General features: G+C 43.4%; 1 protein-coding gene across 1 annotated transcript; it reads left to right on the top strand.

Annotated features, from left to right (window-relative positions):
* The first annotated feature begins 2205 nt into the window (after nucleotides 1-2205).
* DCSTAMP (dendrocyte expressed seven transmembrane protein) lies at nucleotides 2206-12897 on the top strand. The gene is made up of 4 exons (XM_065832742.2): nucleotides 2206-3261; nucleotides 4408-4728; nucleotides 5438-5868; nucleotides 11989-12897. The coding sequence occupies exons 1-3, from the start codon at nucleotides 2236-2238 to the stop codon at nucleotides 5519-5521; spliced, it is 1431 nt and encodes a 476-aa protein (XP_065688814.1). The 5' UTR covers nucleotides 2206-2235; the 3' UTR covers nucleotides 5522-5868; nucleotides 11989-12897.
* Nucleotides 12898-17833: the final 4936 nt, after the last annotated feature.

Below are 17833 nucleotides of genomic sequence, written 5' to 3'. Positions count from 1 at the left end.
ATTCACTGTACATAATATTTTTTCTTAGATCTACAATGAAGCTGTGGCAGCATGTGCTCTTTAAGGATCCGATCTAGGAAGTTCAGGATTCAGTGCAGGGTTTGCTGATTGTTAGGTCTGCTTCTGCTTGGCTCCAGGGTTCTGAATATCTCCTTTTTAATTATGTTTCCTAAAAACGCCTTGTTAATTTCTAGTTCAGTAGGAAAAGGATAAAGCAGACCGTCCACCTCGGCAGAGGACAGCTCTGCTTATGGCAAAGCTGGACTCCAGTGGCCTGTGTGCTTCCTCCCCTCCCAATTTCTCTTGCACCACTTTCCCAAGCAGGTGGTGACTTGTACATACTTTGGGGACATGAATTAACTAATTTTATTCCTGTAAAGGAGCTGCTAATTGCTGTTATACACTGTTTACAGCTGACTTCACTGAGGCCCTGGAGGAAAGAAACTCCCAAGCAGAATGATGGTGCCAGGGGCTGAGCCGACCTGGAGAGCTGTTGCCCACCCTTAACCCCTGCTGAAGCATTTAAGCATCCAAAAAACTCAGCATCCTTCAGGATAGTCCTCAGCACTAGAAAGGATCAGGCCTAAGTGAGACCGAGGAAAAGCAGCACACCAAGTACAACAGTCCAAGAAGGTCCCAGCTGGGGGCAGATGCCTGCTCTCATCACCTTCAGCTCCTGTCTCATGAAAAGCTAATAACAACGTAACTAATAGCTAATGATGAGAGGAAGTGGAAAACGATGCAGTGAATGCTAGCAGAATTCATAAAGTCAAATGCCAGTAAAATACAGTATATGTACAAAAGAACAGTTTAGTTCCTGGCTACCTGCTGCGTTCAAGCTAAACTAAAGACAAAGTAATATCTTCAGGATGTATTTGCAAAGAAAACTGTTCCGTATTATAAGATAAAATTGCAACCATTTATTTTATTTAATTAGTATCTAATTTGTTCCAGTATGTTAAAAGGCTAATATGCATATAAATTGATCTTCCATCTTTGGACAATATTATATTGTAAAAGAAGAAGGAAAGATGCGATCACTGTACTGTCTCACATCAAACTGAATTGAATCTCACAGAAATACTCTGTAATTTACAGTATGGGCATGCTGGTAGGCAGGAGAGATGGTGACCAGTACAAGCAATTAGGATTAAGAGTGTATATGGTCCAGTTTGTAGCTGTGCTGTCCCAGGAGAGACCCAAAGGAGGACTGATGCCTCTGAGACACACTTTCTTACTTTCATATTGACCTACCTCCAGCGAGGCTGTGACAGCTGGGGCTGTTCAGCCTGGAGAAGAGAAGGCTCCAGGGAGACCTTATTGTGGCCTTTCAGTACTTAAAGTAGGCTTATAAGAAAGATGGGGACAGACATTTTAGCAGGGCCTGTTACGATAGGATAAGGGGTAATGGTTTTAAACTAGATGAGGGGAGATTCAGGTTAAACATGAGGAAGACATTTTTACCATGAGGGTAGTGAAACACTGCCACAGGTTGCCCAGAGAGGTGGTAGATGCCCCATCCTCAGAGACATTCAAGGCCAGACTGGATGGGGCTCTGAGCAACCTGATCTGGTTGCAGGTGTCTCTGCTCATTGCAGGTGCCTGGACTAGACAACCTTTAAATATCCCTTCCAACCCAAACTATTCCATGATTCTGTGAAGAGGGAGAGCTTCATTTCCCATCCCAGGGCAGCACACACAGGTAGATCCACCCGTTCCTCCCTTCCTAGCAGCTGCTCTCCACGGGTCGAGCCGCCCTCCCCTGCATCAGGGCAACGATGAGAAGTTTCCATGCTCCCCTTTTTCTGTTCCTGGTGCCCTTGTAAGGCAAAGCTGGCATCTGTTGGGGAAGCACTGGGTGCTCAGGGAGGCTTGCATCCCTCTCATTCTCTCCTCATACGTACACACATATATGTACATACGAACCATTCTTTCTATATAGCAAATGAGAAATAAAAGTGCACAAAAAGTAGAAGGACAAACATCCTTGAAAAAAGATAGAACACCTTTTAGAGTCATGACTTGCATGTTTACATATGTGATATTGGGGATGACGCTTTGGGTCTCATGTGGTGCAGTGCAGACCTCATGTGAGTCAGACCTGCATTTTTTGCAATGTGAAGAGGCATTTCAAAGCACACCATTGTCAACAGCATGACCCTGTAACTAACAATATTTTTGTTTTCTTTTCCTTTTAGTTTGAGCTATCGCAGTGTCAGCAGCAATCAGAAGAAAATGCAAACATTTGTCTCAGTAGCCCAGAATGCTTGGGAAATTTTTATATCTGAAAGGAAGCCTGGCTGGAAGAATTGGATGCAGCTTTTTGCAGTTTGCTCTGCAGTTGGCTTCCTCTTGAGCTTTCTCTTATTCCTTGGCATGCACTTCTCACTGGTACACCACCCCTTGGGTCCCTTACTGATTTCTGGATTCATCTGGATCTCTCTTTCTATTGCACTCTCCTGTTTCAAGCATCTGCGCTGTTTTTGTGTCCTGTTCCTTCTTTCTTGTGGACTTCAAAATGGCAGGAATGCTCTTATTACAGCTGGCACAGGTATCGTTGTGGCTGGACAAATCCAAAATATTTTTCACAACCTAAAGGTTCTGGCAGACAGTATAACCTGTCATTTAGAGTTTGAGCAATCTGTCTTGATAAAATATTATGTTGAGGCAGTAAAATGGATTTATGAGATGGTCAAGGTTTCCCCTGAGCTACCTAAAGATGTTGTGGTCCTAAAACATGAATTCACACCATCTTATTCCATTTCAGATAATGCATTAAAGCAAGAGCTAAATGACACAAAGCAAGAGATCCAGAGAATTGCTAACCAGATGTCTTTTATGCTGACTATATTGCCCTATATAGGGCAGAAGGTATTGCCTATAGTGGGGATTTTTCTAGCTTCTTTTGGAACTGGCCTCTTTATGAAAAAATTTTTGGGCTCCCGCAGTAACAAATTTAAGAACACTTATATCACAAAACAGTTCATTGCATTTGATGAGCACCAAAAGCAACAGCAAAGACCCTGCCTTCTGCCACTTAACAGAAAAGAAAGAAAATATTATGTGACAATCCCATCTTTCTGCCTCACAAAGAAGGACAGAAAAAACATGCAGTATTTTTTTCTCCCTGTATTTATTCATCTTTTCATATGGCTTCTGTTTGCTGCAGTAGATTATTTGTTTTATTGGTTAATTATTTATGTGAATAAACATCTCCAAGAAGTACCAGATCCAGAGATTCAACTCAGCCTCGTTCAGCAAGTAAGTACTTATCAGTACTTCACAGTTCTTAATTTAGTGTTGAAAAAATTCCCCTCATCTTCAGCACCTGCCGACATACAGCCAATGAGCCATCAGTTCTATCATGACATCATTACCACAGAATCACGGAATCACAGAATGGTTAGGGGTGGAAGGAACCTCTGGAGGTCATCTAGTCCAAATCACCTGCTAAAGCAGGTTCACCTAGAGTAGATTGCACAGGAATGTGTCCAGGTGGGTTTTGAACATCTTCAGAGAAGGAGACTCCACAACTTTTCTAGGCAGCCTGTTCCAGTATTCTGTCAGCCTCAAGGTAAAGAAGTTTTTCCACGTATTCAGATGGAACCTCTTATGCTTCAGTCCGTGCCCATTGCCTCATCTCCTATCATTGGGCACCACTGAAAGGAATCTGGTCCCATCCTCTTGCCATCCACCCTTGAGATATTTATAAACATTGATAAGATCACACTTTGTCCATGAAAAAAAAAGCCATTGCCTTTACAGATATGTATGTTGAATGGAACCAGACAGTTCTCTGCATTTTTTAAAGTGTCATCATAGTTCTAGAGAATGATGAATATAGGAAGCAGTACTTTTATTCCTCCATTTATATATGTGGAGAAGACTAGAAGCTTAAAATTGAAATGTCACAATGCTGACATTTGTGAAGCACCACTTTTATAGTCAAAATGGCACTGTGACACTGACGTGAGAGATGCCCACCTTTCTTTAGCTGAGGCAGCAGGCGAAGTCCATACAGCAGCCATTGTTACCGGTAGCCACCCGGGTCGGAGGGACCTGTGCAACACAATTCTTCTCCTCAGACCTCTCTCCAAGTCATTGTCCATCTGTTCTTTCTGTCAGGGTTTCAGTTCTCCCAGTCCCTGATGACTATGTTTCAGGCAAATACTGTTCCATCTTCAGATCGACTCTTACAACAATCTACCAAGAGAAATGGTAAAAATGCAGTCGGAAATATTTACAAATAGCCAAGAAATGTATTGTTATGAGTACAGCATATATAGACACTGGATAGACTAGATGACTTACAGTCCTTTGTAAATCTGAATATCCAATGGAAGAAATATTAAGAAAGGAGGGAATCAGTACTATAATCAGCTCTCTTTTTCCCGTTTTCTTGTGCAGAAGAATGAGAAGAGCTTTATCATTCATAGGAGAGAGCATATTGCAAAGACTGATATTTTCAAGATCTCTTTGTTTAAACATGACTGCATCCCTCAGCCAGAGCTCACTCTCTCCACAACATGGATCCAGCTTGGAGTCATCATCTTCTTCTTAATCATTTTTGGGTTATTCTCTGGCCTCCTGACCCAGCTTAAGATACTTGTGTCAACTTCATTTTATCCTGACACTGAGATGAAACGGATACATTACTTGCATGCAAAATTACTCAAGAAAAGAGCAACACTACAAGCAAAAACTGTGAAGAACACGTTTGCTAGAACGGTAAGCCATCAGCTGTAGAGAACAAAAAATCTCCCTCTCCCAGGATGGCAGTCAGACCTAGGAAATGCTTAAACACTTCTTAACTTCAATTATGTGCTAATAGACTTTCCCCAGTGCTCTCCTGCACAGGAGCCAGAGAAGAGCTGCCTGCTGGTGAGATTAGATCATAAAATGGTTTTGTTCTGCCCTTCAACACATGTGCATCAGACGTGACATGGGCACACCCAAATGACTATGTGCTGGCAAGAAAATACTCCTCAGTCTTAGAGCTCTCCAGAGAAGAAACTTGGTTTTCATGAATGTATGAAAAGCACCTCCAGCACAAACAGTATTCCTGCAATCTAGACAGCAAATATTGGACATTTGTGAGCAGCCTCTCTCTTGTTGAGAAGGATGCTCACTGTTCAGTTGTTGCTTAGCAAAATGGAAGGTGATATATTTCTGTTTTAAAACACAGTGGTAGTGCAACTGCTAATACCACTAGGAAACAACTTTTTACTTGCAAAAATATTCACCCTGTACATATATATACGCTAATGGAAATAACAAACACACATGCATATATTTATGGTGAATCCAGATAGATAGCTGCAGACACATATCGTTTGTTTCGGTTTGTCTTCAATACTGATTGTACAGTATGTTAGTGTCTGGGTGATCTCTACCTCAGTCATATTATGATCAGAGCATCATATTTCTGTCTTTTCAGGTCAGCTTTTGGTTTCCAATACTCAAGGCAAGAGAGGCAGTGAGGAAGAAAGAAAGAAGTGTGGCAAATGACAACATGGTGTGACAGAGAGTAAATGGATCTTCGGATAAAGCTGAGGTGCTCTTTCTCCACAGGGACCTGTGTTTTGCACTCGTCTTTCCCATGGAATTCCAATTTTAAAATGCAAAAAAATAGGATCAAATGCTTATGATCAGTATTTCAGAAAAGTGTGGAAAAGAAGCCATGGGAGATAGTATGCTATCCACCACAGAGAACTCCAGATTGCATTAATACTTGTTTTTCAACTTGGGGTGTGCATCATCTGGTATGTTAGAAATCTGTGTAAGAGCAATCAAACAGCTTGAAGCTTTTAGGACTATAGCACAAATCTATTTGGGCTGAGCTAACAGAGCACATAATGGCAGGATCAGGTTGTGGAGAGTCTCTGGCTGTGTGCTGTGAACAAGCCAGGGCTTGATGCGGCTGTGCTACACGGAAGGATTTCCCTGAGACACCAGAGACAAAAGGAAAGTAAACAGAAGCTGCTCTGCCCTCGACCCAGGCTGCAGGAGGGGCGTTGCCGCTGCGCATGAAGAGTCTGTGAACAGTGCCCTGCAGCCAATCACCACAGTGGGGGGGGATGAGTGACTGTGAGTGTAACCAATTGTAGCCTGCACTTGCCGCATGGCCTTTTGGTATAGAGTATATAAGGCTTGGAAAAACGTGGTCTCGGGGACATTGATATTCAGTGTTGTTTAAGAGTTCATTAAAGAGTACGGATGGTAAATTCACATTGAATTAGACTCCTTACTCTCGCCCGGCCCGCCCGTTCGATCAAAGAGCTTATGCCGGCGTCTGGATTCGTCGAATTTGCTACCACTACAGTTGGTAGCAGAGGATGGTTCGTTAGCAAAGCATAACGCTTCGGATCTACAAATGGTAGCAGAGGGATGGATCGTTAGCAAAGCATAACGCTCCGGATCGAAATTACTGCGGTAAGCAGCGTTCATAAAAACGGAGCCAAGCCGGGGTGTGGGATAGTGTGCTTAGTCCGGTATCAAAAGACGGGCACCTGTCGAGCTGGCCACTCGCATCCTACGGTTAAGACCGCGCTGATAAGATAATGGATATTGAAACAGCCGCGGCACTGCTGACGACTATTCTCTCTAAGAGAGGTATTGAATCGTCACAGGAAAAGCTAATCACATTGATTTTTTTAGCTCAGAAGTGGGGACACTTTGGAGAAGTTCCACTTTTGTTTTCCCCAACGGAATGGAGATCAGTGGGGGACACTATGTGGGACAAAACTATCAGAGGGGAAGAAGAGAAAGAAATTAAAGCTGTGAGAGAATTGTGGAAAACCGTATTAGAATCATTAGAAATTATGAAATCGGAACAACGTGCCGCCCTGAGAGCCGCGGAGGCGCTTGTCCCAGAACAAACCTGGACTGATAAAACTTGTCCAAAAGAAAAGAGGGGCCTGTGGGCTACTCTGTGGGGTCTGCCTGCCGTTCGGGGTGGTCGCGGGGTCCCGGCTCAGCCAATACTTTCACAATCCGATCTGCAACGCGGATTAGAAACTGCGCGGCTCGTAAACAAAGGACCGGAAGTTTCCCCCTCCGAGTCTCTGGGGCAATGTGCCAAGAAGGCGGAAGTGCAACTGGTCGACTGTCCGGATGTGGGAGGCCCTGAGTGCCGCCCTCCTCCTACCGCTCCGCCTCTGCCCTGCCCCGAGCCGGACGCCCCCCCTCCCTCCGAGAAAAGCGTGGGGGCCGGGCCGCCGCCGCCGCGAGGGCCGGGGCCGCCTCAAACTTTGCCTCCGCAAGCACCCGCGGAAGTTTTTTGTGAGCCTCCTCCTACATCATTGGGCTCACCCCAAGCAGTAGAACAGTTACTGCAAGTCATTACCAACAAGCTTGAACAACTTAACTTAAGAGTGTCAAATGTAGAGAAAAATAAGGAACAAATTGAGTTTCAAAAACCAGCTTGCCCTTCACAAACAATGCAATCAAAGGTGCCTATAGATTCTACTGACCAGCCGCAGCCCCGACGTGGCAGATGGTCAGGGGTCATCAAAGATGCCATTCTAGAAGGTGATTGGTCTCCAGCAAAATTAGCCCTACCGGTAATTCAAAATATGAACACTCAGACAGCGGTATGGGAACCACACGATTGGAAAATTTTGCAGCAAGCAAAACAAATAATCACGAACTATGGTATACGTTCAGCAGCTACCAGACATAAAGAACATCTCCGAACCTGTATCCCAATCAGCGACCAACTGTGAACCAGGCTTCTTTCACCTCAACAAGCCAAGCACCGCAGGAAGCCTCGGAGTTGATGTGGAGACAGCAGTAGATATAACATTGACCAATACTGCAATTCATAGAATACCAACGAATGCTAAAGGACCTTTATTTAGACAAAATAGTCTCATTGGAGGCCTATTGATTGGCCGTTCTTCTGCTAGTATCAAAGGTCTTATAGTAATACCAGGTATAATTGATGCAGATTTCACAGGAACTGTTCAAATCCTGGCCTGCACTCTGCATCCGCCAATTTTTATTCCTTCTGGGAGTAGAATAGCTCAGGTAGTAGCACTGGAAAACTGCCTACCAATGCTTCCAGGAGTCCCTCCAGCATCCTCAACACAAAGGCATGATAAAGGATTTGGATCGACAGGTCCTGCAGTTTGCTTCACCTCATCAATGACTCAGCGTCCCATGTTACGTGTGCAACTATTTCAATCTGATTCTACTGTTGTTGTAGAGGTAAATGCAATGCTTGATACTGGAGCTGATGTCTCCATCATTAGTCAATTCAAATGGCCACGAAATTGGAAACTTCAAAAATCAATCTCTTCCACTGTAGCTGGAGTAGGGGGTCAAACTACTCCAAATATAAGTGTTGATCCCATTTCGATTAGTTTCCCTGAAGGTCAATGTGTTACCCTTAGGGTGTATGTAATGGAATTGCCAAGCAGCCTTGAGGCGCTTATTGGCCGTGACGTCTTGGGGCAACTTGGTGCTGTGTTAACTACTTCACCTTTTCCTTAGTGGTCACTGGAAAGCAGTTGCCCAACCCTCCATTGACCTGGCTAACAGATAGCCCAGTTTGGGTTGACCAGTGGCCATTAACAGAAGAGCGACTGCAAAAGGCACGTGAATTAGTAGAAGAGCAATTAATTGCAGGCCATATCAAGCCTTCTACTAGTCCATGGAATACCCCAATTTTTGTAATACCAAAAAAGAGTGGAAAGTGGCGATTATTACATGACTTGCGAAAGGTAAATGATCAAATGCAAGCCATGGGTGCTTTACAGCCTGGATTACCATCACCTGTAATGTTACCAGAAAATTGGCATATTCTAATTATAGATTTAAAGGATTGTTTCTTTACCATTCCTTTACATGAGCAAGATACACAGCGTTTTGCATTTACACTGCCTTCAGTAAACAAAGCGGAACCAGCTAAAAGGTATGAGTGGGTAGTGCTACCGCAAGGTATGAAAAATTCTCCTATACTGTGCCAAATGTATGTTGCATGGGCACTTCAACCTATTCGTGCATCATGGAAACAAACAATTATTTATCATTATATGGATGATATTCTGTTCTGTCAACAAGCTGAGTTCACAGAAAGTTCCATAGTCCAAATTACAATCAAACTCAAAGAAAAGGGGTTGGTTATAGCTCCAGAGAAAGTTCAAAAGTCTGCACCTTGGAAATACCTTGGTTGGTCCATTTGTGATGCACAGATTCGTCCACAAAAAATTGAATTACATACTGATTTACAAACATTAAATGATGTCCAAAAATTGTTAGGGGACATACAATGGATTAGAAATTGCGTAGGCATTACTAACAATGATATAGCACATCTTACTTCACTTCTAAAAGGAGGTGATCCAGCTAAGAAAATAAGCTTAGAGTCCGTGCATCTCAAATGTCTTTCTGATATTACACAAAAAGTACAGACAAATTGGTCTAGCCGAAGACTTTCTGATCGACCAGTTTCCCTCCTTATTAGCAATCTAGAACATCCGTGTGCAATCATCTGCCAGTGGCAAAACAAAAACGGGGAATTCCCCATAGATGTTGCTACAGATTCTTCCTTTTGTGCCACTGTCAGATCGAAACCAGAAAATGATTTACGATTATTAGAGTGGATTTTTCTCAGTGTCCAACCAAAATTCAGTATTCAAACGAGACCAGAAGCAATTGGAGAATTGATTCGAAAAGGAAGATCTCGAATACTAGAAATTAGCGGTCAGGAACCAGATGACATCAGTATTCCGATAAATGGAGCCGATTTAGAATGGTGGCTGAGACATTCGATGCCTATACAGAATGCATTATTAGGATTTATAGGCAAGGTACATTCACGACAACCAAAAGGTAAACTATGGCAATTCCTTAGAACAAATCAGTGGTTAGAGAGAAGCAAAGTAAAAGCAAAACCTGTTGAAGGCCTTACAGTATATACAGATGCAGGAAAACGAAGACACCAGGCAGCATGTGTCTGGCAAGAGAATAGTCAATGGAAACAGCATTTAATTGAAGGTTCAAAAGAGGATTCATTGCAGACTTTAGAGCTCACGGCAGTAATATGGGCCTTAAATAATTGGCTGAAATCTGCTTTAAATGTTGTCACAGATTCTTTGTGTGTAGCAGGTGTAATACCCAGAATGGAAAATGCCCTGTTAAGACAATCGAATAATCCTCGATTAGGAAAATTGTTTGTACAATTGAGAGCTATTTTAAATCAAAGAAAAGAACCCTGTTGTGTGATTCACATCCGCAGTCATCAATGGAATCTTGGTCTAGGTGAAGGAAATCAAATTGCAGATAGTTTAGTAAGTTCAGTACAGCACATGCCTCCAACAGATAAATTCCAACAAGCGAGACAAAGTCATGAGAGCTTTCATCAGAATGCCAGAGGTCTCCAAAGACAATTCGATTTAACTTTAAATGAAGCAAGAAGTATTGTACAGGCATGTCCTCAGTGTGGAAGCCAGATGTTAGGTATAGGAATCGGTGTCAATCCTCGAGGTTTAAAAGCCTTAGAAGTATGGCAAATGGATGTGACACATGTGCCAGAATTTGGAAGACTTAAATATGTGCATGTCACAATTGATACTTTTTCAAAAATGATATGGGCTACTGCTTTACCAGGGGAAAAAGCACTACATGTATGTAAACATCTTACAGCTTCTTTTGCTGTAATGGGTGTCCCAGAAAAGATTAAGACAGACAATGGCCCTGCCTATGTTAGCCAGAAAGTTAGAACTTTTCTAATGAAATGGGGAGTGAAACACGTTACAGGTATACCTCATTCCCCAACAGGCCAAGGAATCATCGAGAGAGCACATCAAATGATTAAAGGGTATTTGAGCAAACAGAAGCAGGAAGAGTTAGATTGTCAACAGCGTTTAGCAAAGGTGTTGTTTACCTTGAATTATTTATGTCTAACTGGAGATCATGAGGAGCCTCCTGTGATCATTCATCATTATCAGATCAGACTAGGAAGGAAAAACACTTTACCGGAATTCATGGTGAGATATCGTGATCCCACCACTGGATTGTGGAAGGGACCAGTACCTGTTATTTTTAATGGTAGAGGGTATATGTGTCTCTCCACAGATCAAGGTCCATTGTGGGTTCCAAGCCGAGCAGTAAAGCCGGAGTTGAAACAAACTCAACCAAGTCAACTCCCTGCAGCAGAACCCTCGGAGGTCACAGAGTGAGGTGTAACCTTTGCATTGATTTAGCTGTGACATGTATGCGTACTATAGTTATATAAGTAGATCTTTAAACACCACTACCTCTTGAGTAAGTTTATCAACACCCAGCACATCGTTTGTTATAAGTTGAGTATCTTTAAACCAAAGTTCTTGGAATTTGTTTAATCAATCCATTGCGATATTTAAACGGCAATGGAATACCTCAGGTTTATTGCAAAGTGCACTGTTTATGTTGATTGTTGTTGTTATTTATATGTTATGTATAAGTTGTTTTTTATCACATATCAAAGAAGGATTAGAACACACAGCTAATCAATCCTGGCTTGTCCAAAAAGAAAAAAAAAAGGAGGAATTGTGGAGAGTCTCTGGCTGTGTGCTGTGAACAAGCCAGGGCTTGATGCGGCTGTGCTACACGGAAGGATTTCCCTGAGACACCAGAGACAAAAGGAAAGTAAACAGAAGCTGCTCTGCCCTCGACCCAGGCTGCAGGAGGGGCGTTGCCGCTGCGCATGAAGAGTCTGTGAACAGTGCCCTGCAGCCAATCACCACAGTGGGGGGGGATGAGTGACTGTGAGTGTAACCAATTGTAGCCTGCACTTGCCGCATGGCCTTTTGGTATAGAGTATATAAGGCTTGGAAAAACGTGGTCTCGGGGACATTGATATTCAGTGTTGTTTAAGAGTTCATTAAAGAGTACGGATGGTAAATTCACATTGAATTAGACTCCTTACTCTCGCCCGGCCCGCCCGTTCGATCAAAGAGCTTATGCCGGCGTCTGGATTCGTCGAATTTGCTACCACTACATCAGGTTTGTCTTCTTCACATTTGCCAGACACATAAGATAGAAGACACAGCAGAAGCTGTCCATTGGCTTCTGGATTGTCCAAGAACCTAATTATAGAGGACTTAGAGGTTTCTAGATATTTATGTCTATTTCTCAACCTTCAACTGCCCCAAACACTTCAGCCTGGTTCTTTCTCATCCCTAGATTCATATACCTCCTCCTACCTCTGTAGCCATCTCTTCTGCAGGGCCAGTGCTCTACCTGCTCTGTCAATCTTCTAGCCCAGCCGAATTCTCCCTCCCTCCATGGTTCTGCCACTTGCTTTTGCTGATTTGTCTTTCAGGAGTTTCTAACCCTGGAATTCCTTACTTGATCTTAGTCTCCCACTGTCACATGTCCATTGACGGTACCGCTAGTGCAGATTGTCCCATGTCTTTGATGATCATGAGAGAGGTAATGTAGCACATGCAAAAGTAAGAATGCTCACAAGAGCTAGAATACAGAGGAATCAGGTGTTCTGCGTGCAAACACAGTAAATTGGTTTTGAGATGGAGGGACACAAGAGCAGTGGTGAACAGTGCTTCAAATCTTGCAGTCCAAGGGAGCTTGCAGAAGTGGCAAAAATGGGTTTAATTATGTTGCTAGAGCTACCACTGGCTTCAATGAAACAAAACTGAGCCATTACTAAGTGCTTCACCTATACAACTAACATGGTTGATGTGACCTTCATATGACACAAGAAAAAATGCTAAGAGCAGAAAGACATAGGAGTGGCTTGACTGATGTGACAATAGTGTAGAGCTAAAAATCACCCAACAGGCAGTAAGGTTGCATAATAATAGTGAACTCTACTCTGTTCCTCAATCACATGTGCATGGTCCCAGGAGAGCCATTGATCAATGTCTCTGTTATGTGAATGAATAAAGACTTATTTAAAACCTTCCATTAATAAGTGTCAGAAGTAATTTTCTACCCAAACCACTGAAAAACACAAAGCCTTTTTTTCTCTGGGTCTTCCAAACGAAGCCTCACTCCTCTATGGACCAAGGTGGTTCAGGTTGCTGGTGTGCCAACAATTTATCTCTAGAAAATGGGGTGCTAGATTAATACCAGGCAGTATTGAGAGTTGTGCTGAAAGTCTGAGTGGCCTGGTTATGTCCTCTTTTTTTAAAGTGGGGCAGCCTTAGATCATAGCAGAACATCATTTACATCCCAGGTACTACTTTCAAGGACCAGTAGCAAAAAGCTTTCTGGTGAAAAGAAGCAAAATGAAGGGTCCTATAAAAATTTTGTTTTCACAAAACAGATTAGATATCCAGTACTACTGACAAGAGGATATGTTTCTTCACTCTGGTTATTATTGCAGATGAAAGGGGAAAATGCGTTAAATGTCAGCAAGAACTGAGCATTTTTGGCTGCGTTCTGACAAGTTCATTGCTCTCATCATACTCTGCCTCTGCTCCAGTGTGGGGTCCCTCCCATGGCAGACAGTTCTCCACAAAGTTCTCCAGTGTGAACCCTTCCCCACGGCTGTAGTTCTTTGTGAACTGCTCCAGTGTGGTTGTCCATGGAGTCATAAGTCCTGCCAGCAAACCTGCTCCAGCCTGGGCTCCTCACTACAGGGCCACAGGTCCTGCCAGGAGCCTACTCCAGTGTGGGCTCTCCACAGGGTCATGGCCTCTTTTGGGCATCCACCTGCTCTGCTGTGGGGTCCTCCCTGTGCTGAAGGTAGACCTCTGCTCCACCATGACCTCCATGGGCTGCAGGGGGACAGCCGGCCTCACCATGGTTTGAACCATGGGCTGCAGGGGAATCTCTGCCCCAGTGCTTGAAACACCTCCCACCCTCCTTCTTCTCTGATCTTGGTGTCTACAGGGCTGTTTCTCTCACATATTCTCACTCTGCTTTCTGACTTCAGGTTGATGTGCAGTTTTTTCCCCCTTCTCAAATAGGTTATCCTGGAGGTGCTATCACCATTGCTGATGGGCTCGGCCTTGGCCAGAGATGGGTCCATCTTGGAGCCAGCTGGCACTGGCTCTATCAGACATGTGGGAAGCTTCTAGCAGCTTCTCACAGAAGCCACCCCGTAGCCACCCCGTAGCCCCCCCCACTATCAAAACCTTGCCATGCAAACCCAAGACATAGTGAAAACAGGCAATCCTGTACAAACTGCTCAGCTCTGGTAAACATTTTACCTAAATACTTGACCCCATTCCTGGTTGCAAAGGTCATGGAAAAGCCCAAGGTCCTTCTTTGCCTTGGTAAGACTGACCTTCAGCCATATGAGGTCCCTCAGATCAAAGGGAAAATCTGGAGCAAAAAAGACTTACCCCTCATGAAGTATTACATGTTTAGAGAGCATTTAAACACACTGGACATACTTATATCCATAGGACATGATGGGAGGCACCCATGGGTGCTGAGGGTGCTGAGTAGTATCATTGTGAGACAACTCTTGATTATCTTTGAAAGGTCATGGTAGTCAGGAGAGGTTTCTGAGGATGGGAAGAAAGTGAATACCACTCCCATCTTCAAGAAAGGCAAGAAGATGGATCTGTGAAACTACAGGTTTGTCAGCCTCACCTCAGTCTGTGGGAATATGATGGTGCAATTTCTCCTGGAAACCATTTCCAAACACAAACGCCAGGAACCTGACTGGCATATCAGATAAACAGAAGAAAATCTCTTTTACTTTTTACTTGTGAGGCTGGTCAAACACTGGAACAGGATACCTGAGGGGTTATGGAGTCTCCATCCTTGGAGATACTCAAAACCCAACTCAAGTGGGCTAATACACTGTTTGTTTCTATGACCATACATACACACACCTGTGTGCTGGAGGTGAGCTGGAGAACATGCTAAAGGAGATAAGTTTGCTCTTCCCTGCCTCCCTAAACCTGGGGTACCAGGGAAAATGGCACATTCTGGATTTTTTTTTTTTTAATTATAAAACAAATTCACTTTCAGTGCCTCGAAGACTGTGACCTTTATCTCAGCAGCAGAACAGCTCTTACCCACATCTACAGTATTAGCTCTATTCCTTCAACTGACCTGTGGTTGAGAAAGGAGCAGAAGAAATACCCACTAAACTGTCCTCTTTAGTTGTACAGACAAAAATGCAGGTCTGTCTCTCACCTGGCTTTACACAGGGACACACCTCTCATTCTCTGCAGGCCGTACTTGGTTTTTTTTCTCCATTTTTTTCTGTCCTGTGAGCTGGGGAAGTCTGGGGGTTTGTTTATCTTCAGCTGTCTCCTCTGCAAATTGTTCAGCTCTTCCCTTGGCCACTCTGTTTACCATAACCCTCAACCACATGATTACATTGTTCTCTTTTTTTTTTTTCTTAAAGCCTACAAGTACAATTAAAAAAAAGTATTCCATCCACAATTACTTCTGTTCCTCATCTTGCCAACCCGCTTCTCACATTTCCTACATTTTATTTTGGCTCTTTTCCCCAGTCCTCACCATTCCAATTCTTCTTTCCCCTTTTGGTATGTTTTCTTCTGCTAAAATAGATCATTCTTCCGCATACATAAAAGCACGCATATTTTCTTTCTGCTGAGCACAAATGACTACAGGTACAGTTAAAATTAAGGGTGTATTTATTAATTTATTGGCCTAGTGGAAATTTTTAATATCTTTCATGTTACCGGCCATTCTCTCTAACTGTCTTACTAGGACTTGTCAGAAATGTATTCATATACCACTGGCACACAGAACAAGAGTCTGAGGAGAAGTCTGTCTTTGGCTTTTGACTCATTCATCCCTTTCTTTGCCCCACCTCACAGCAGAGCTCAACTTCCTTTTTAAACATCCTTCACTAGTGTAGAAGCTGTTTGATTTACTGTGAAAAATCCCCCAATTTGTTCCAATGTGGTTTGCAAAATTAATGAAAGGGTGACCTCATTGTCTGGTGAGGATAATGCAGGGATATGCTAAGTGCTCCTTACCCTCCTGAAGCTCAATACGAATTAGGCCACTTCCTTTCAATATTTGTGTTTATAGACCTTTCTTCATCACCACCCATACCCCAGAACTTGGCTTGCTTCATAGCTAACCTAAGAGCCTTTTTTTTTTTTTTAAATCTGTGCTAGTTCTGCTGCAGCATTTCATGTGAGTAGCTGGGTGTGCAAAGTCAGAGGACACTGGGTTTGCAAATGCTTTCACCCTGATCCCTGCTCTGTCAATATTGTCACACTGACTCACTGTGTTTTCGTAGCAGTTTAAATAGCCCGGAGATGCTTGCAATTGAAGAAGAAATGAACAGGCAAAGCCTTTCCTCTCATTCTGTTTTACATCTCAAAAGTGGAAACTAAAGATCAAAGGATCACTCTCTGCTGATGATGAAATAAAGTCTGAAAATGTTATCGTCAACTTTATGGGCACAGAATTCAAAATACATGAACATGCTCCGCGGTTGCTGCTGCACAGGAGAACAACTTCCTTCTCCTCTCACTCCTGATCCGCAATAGCAGCCCTGCCCTCCAGTGGCCCAGCGAAGCTGCATGTCCCAGGATCGCTGCTCTGCACAAGCCCTCTGGTACTTGAGGCTGGAGAGATGCAGGTGCAGGTGTTCGCACCGCAGCCATGAGCTCTTCACAGGCAGCACAATGACAGCCAACACACAACCGGGCAACTAGCACACACTGCCCATACGAGGATTTCTCTGGCAAATGATGGGGATGAAGGCAATGTTAGGTATGCCAGGATCAGATCTCCCAAATTCCTACTCTGCTCCTGCTCCTGGAATCCACCTCACCAAAGAAAATGGAGAACTAAAGATCCCAAATATCCGTCTGGCCGGGGAGAGCAATAAAAATATGGTTAACAGAGGTTTTTCCTTCCTGTAAAAATGTATTTGAGTCTTCACCTTTCCATACAAGAGTAGAGGGGAAACCAGTCAAATCCCAGTGAGAAGTCCAAAGCAAGGAAAGTCTGTTCTGTGTTTCACCCTTGACAAAACAGATCCTCGGATCCTCTGTACTGAGATACATTGCTTCAGAGAAAAAGAGTTTCAGTGCAGTGATGCCACCTCTCAATCAGAGATAGTCATCTCTTACTGGGTGACCAACAGGCAGAAGGAAGAATCAAATAAAGCAAGCATTTTTCTCAGTAGGCGCAGGGGAAGCTGGAGTAGTGTGGCTAAATTAGGTAGGATTCAAACATCATGTGTAACCTCATCCAGGTGTTCCTGCTCCAGCAGGGGGATTGGACTAGGTGATCTTTTGGTGTCCCTTCCAATCCCTAACATTCTGTGATTCTGTGATTTGGGAAAATATTTATTGTCTTATTTTTCTGTGAAAGGCTCAAGGAAACTGTGCTGCAAAAGTAATCTCTAAACCAGCTAGTGTGGGGCATCTGTTGTTTTAGGACAACACTTAGAGTACAGCACCAACAACAACTTTGTGAGAATGTAATAAGTAAGCATAAGCAGGGATGACATGGTGGGATGAATTCAGAAGCCTTGTCAGGGTCTAGAAACTGAGGCAGGACTGAGAGACCCCTCAGTGCTCCTTCCAGTGCTCCAGTTCAGGACCTGCACTCACATAAATGTGTTTTATAATCCCATTTCATCCCAAATTAACTACATGTCTACTAGAAAAAACATCCTACTGTATTTGGCTCATTGCTGGTGTTTTGGAATAGGGACTGGGCAGTTTCAAAATTATATCCCAGTGAAGATCCCACCACTATAGTGTGCTCCACGTAAGTGGAAAAGAACAAGAACTTCAGGGATTTGGAGCTTGACAGTCTCAGCTTTAGCAGTAGTGCCTGAATAGCACAGCTGAAATGTTTTTCATGTCACATGGTTTCTCAAGGGCTATTACTAGGCACCTTGTGCCTAGAGGCAAGATTCAGGTTCTAGGGC

The sequence above is a fragment of the Patagioenas fasciata genome, chromosome 2, assembly GCF_037038585.1.
Source record: "Patagioenas fasciata isolate bPatFas1 chromosome 2, bPatFas1.hap1, whole genome shotgun sequence".
NCBI lineage: Eukaryota > Metazoa > Chordata > Aves > Columbiformes > Columbidae > Patagioenas > Patagioenas fasciata.
The sequence above is the reverse complement of the archived record's forward strand: the minus strand, read 5'-3'. Positions and strand labels throughout refer to the sequence as shown.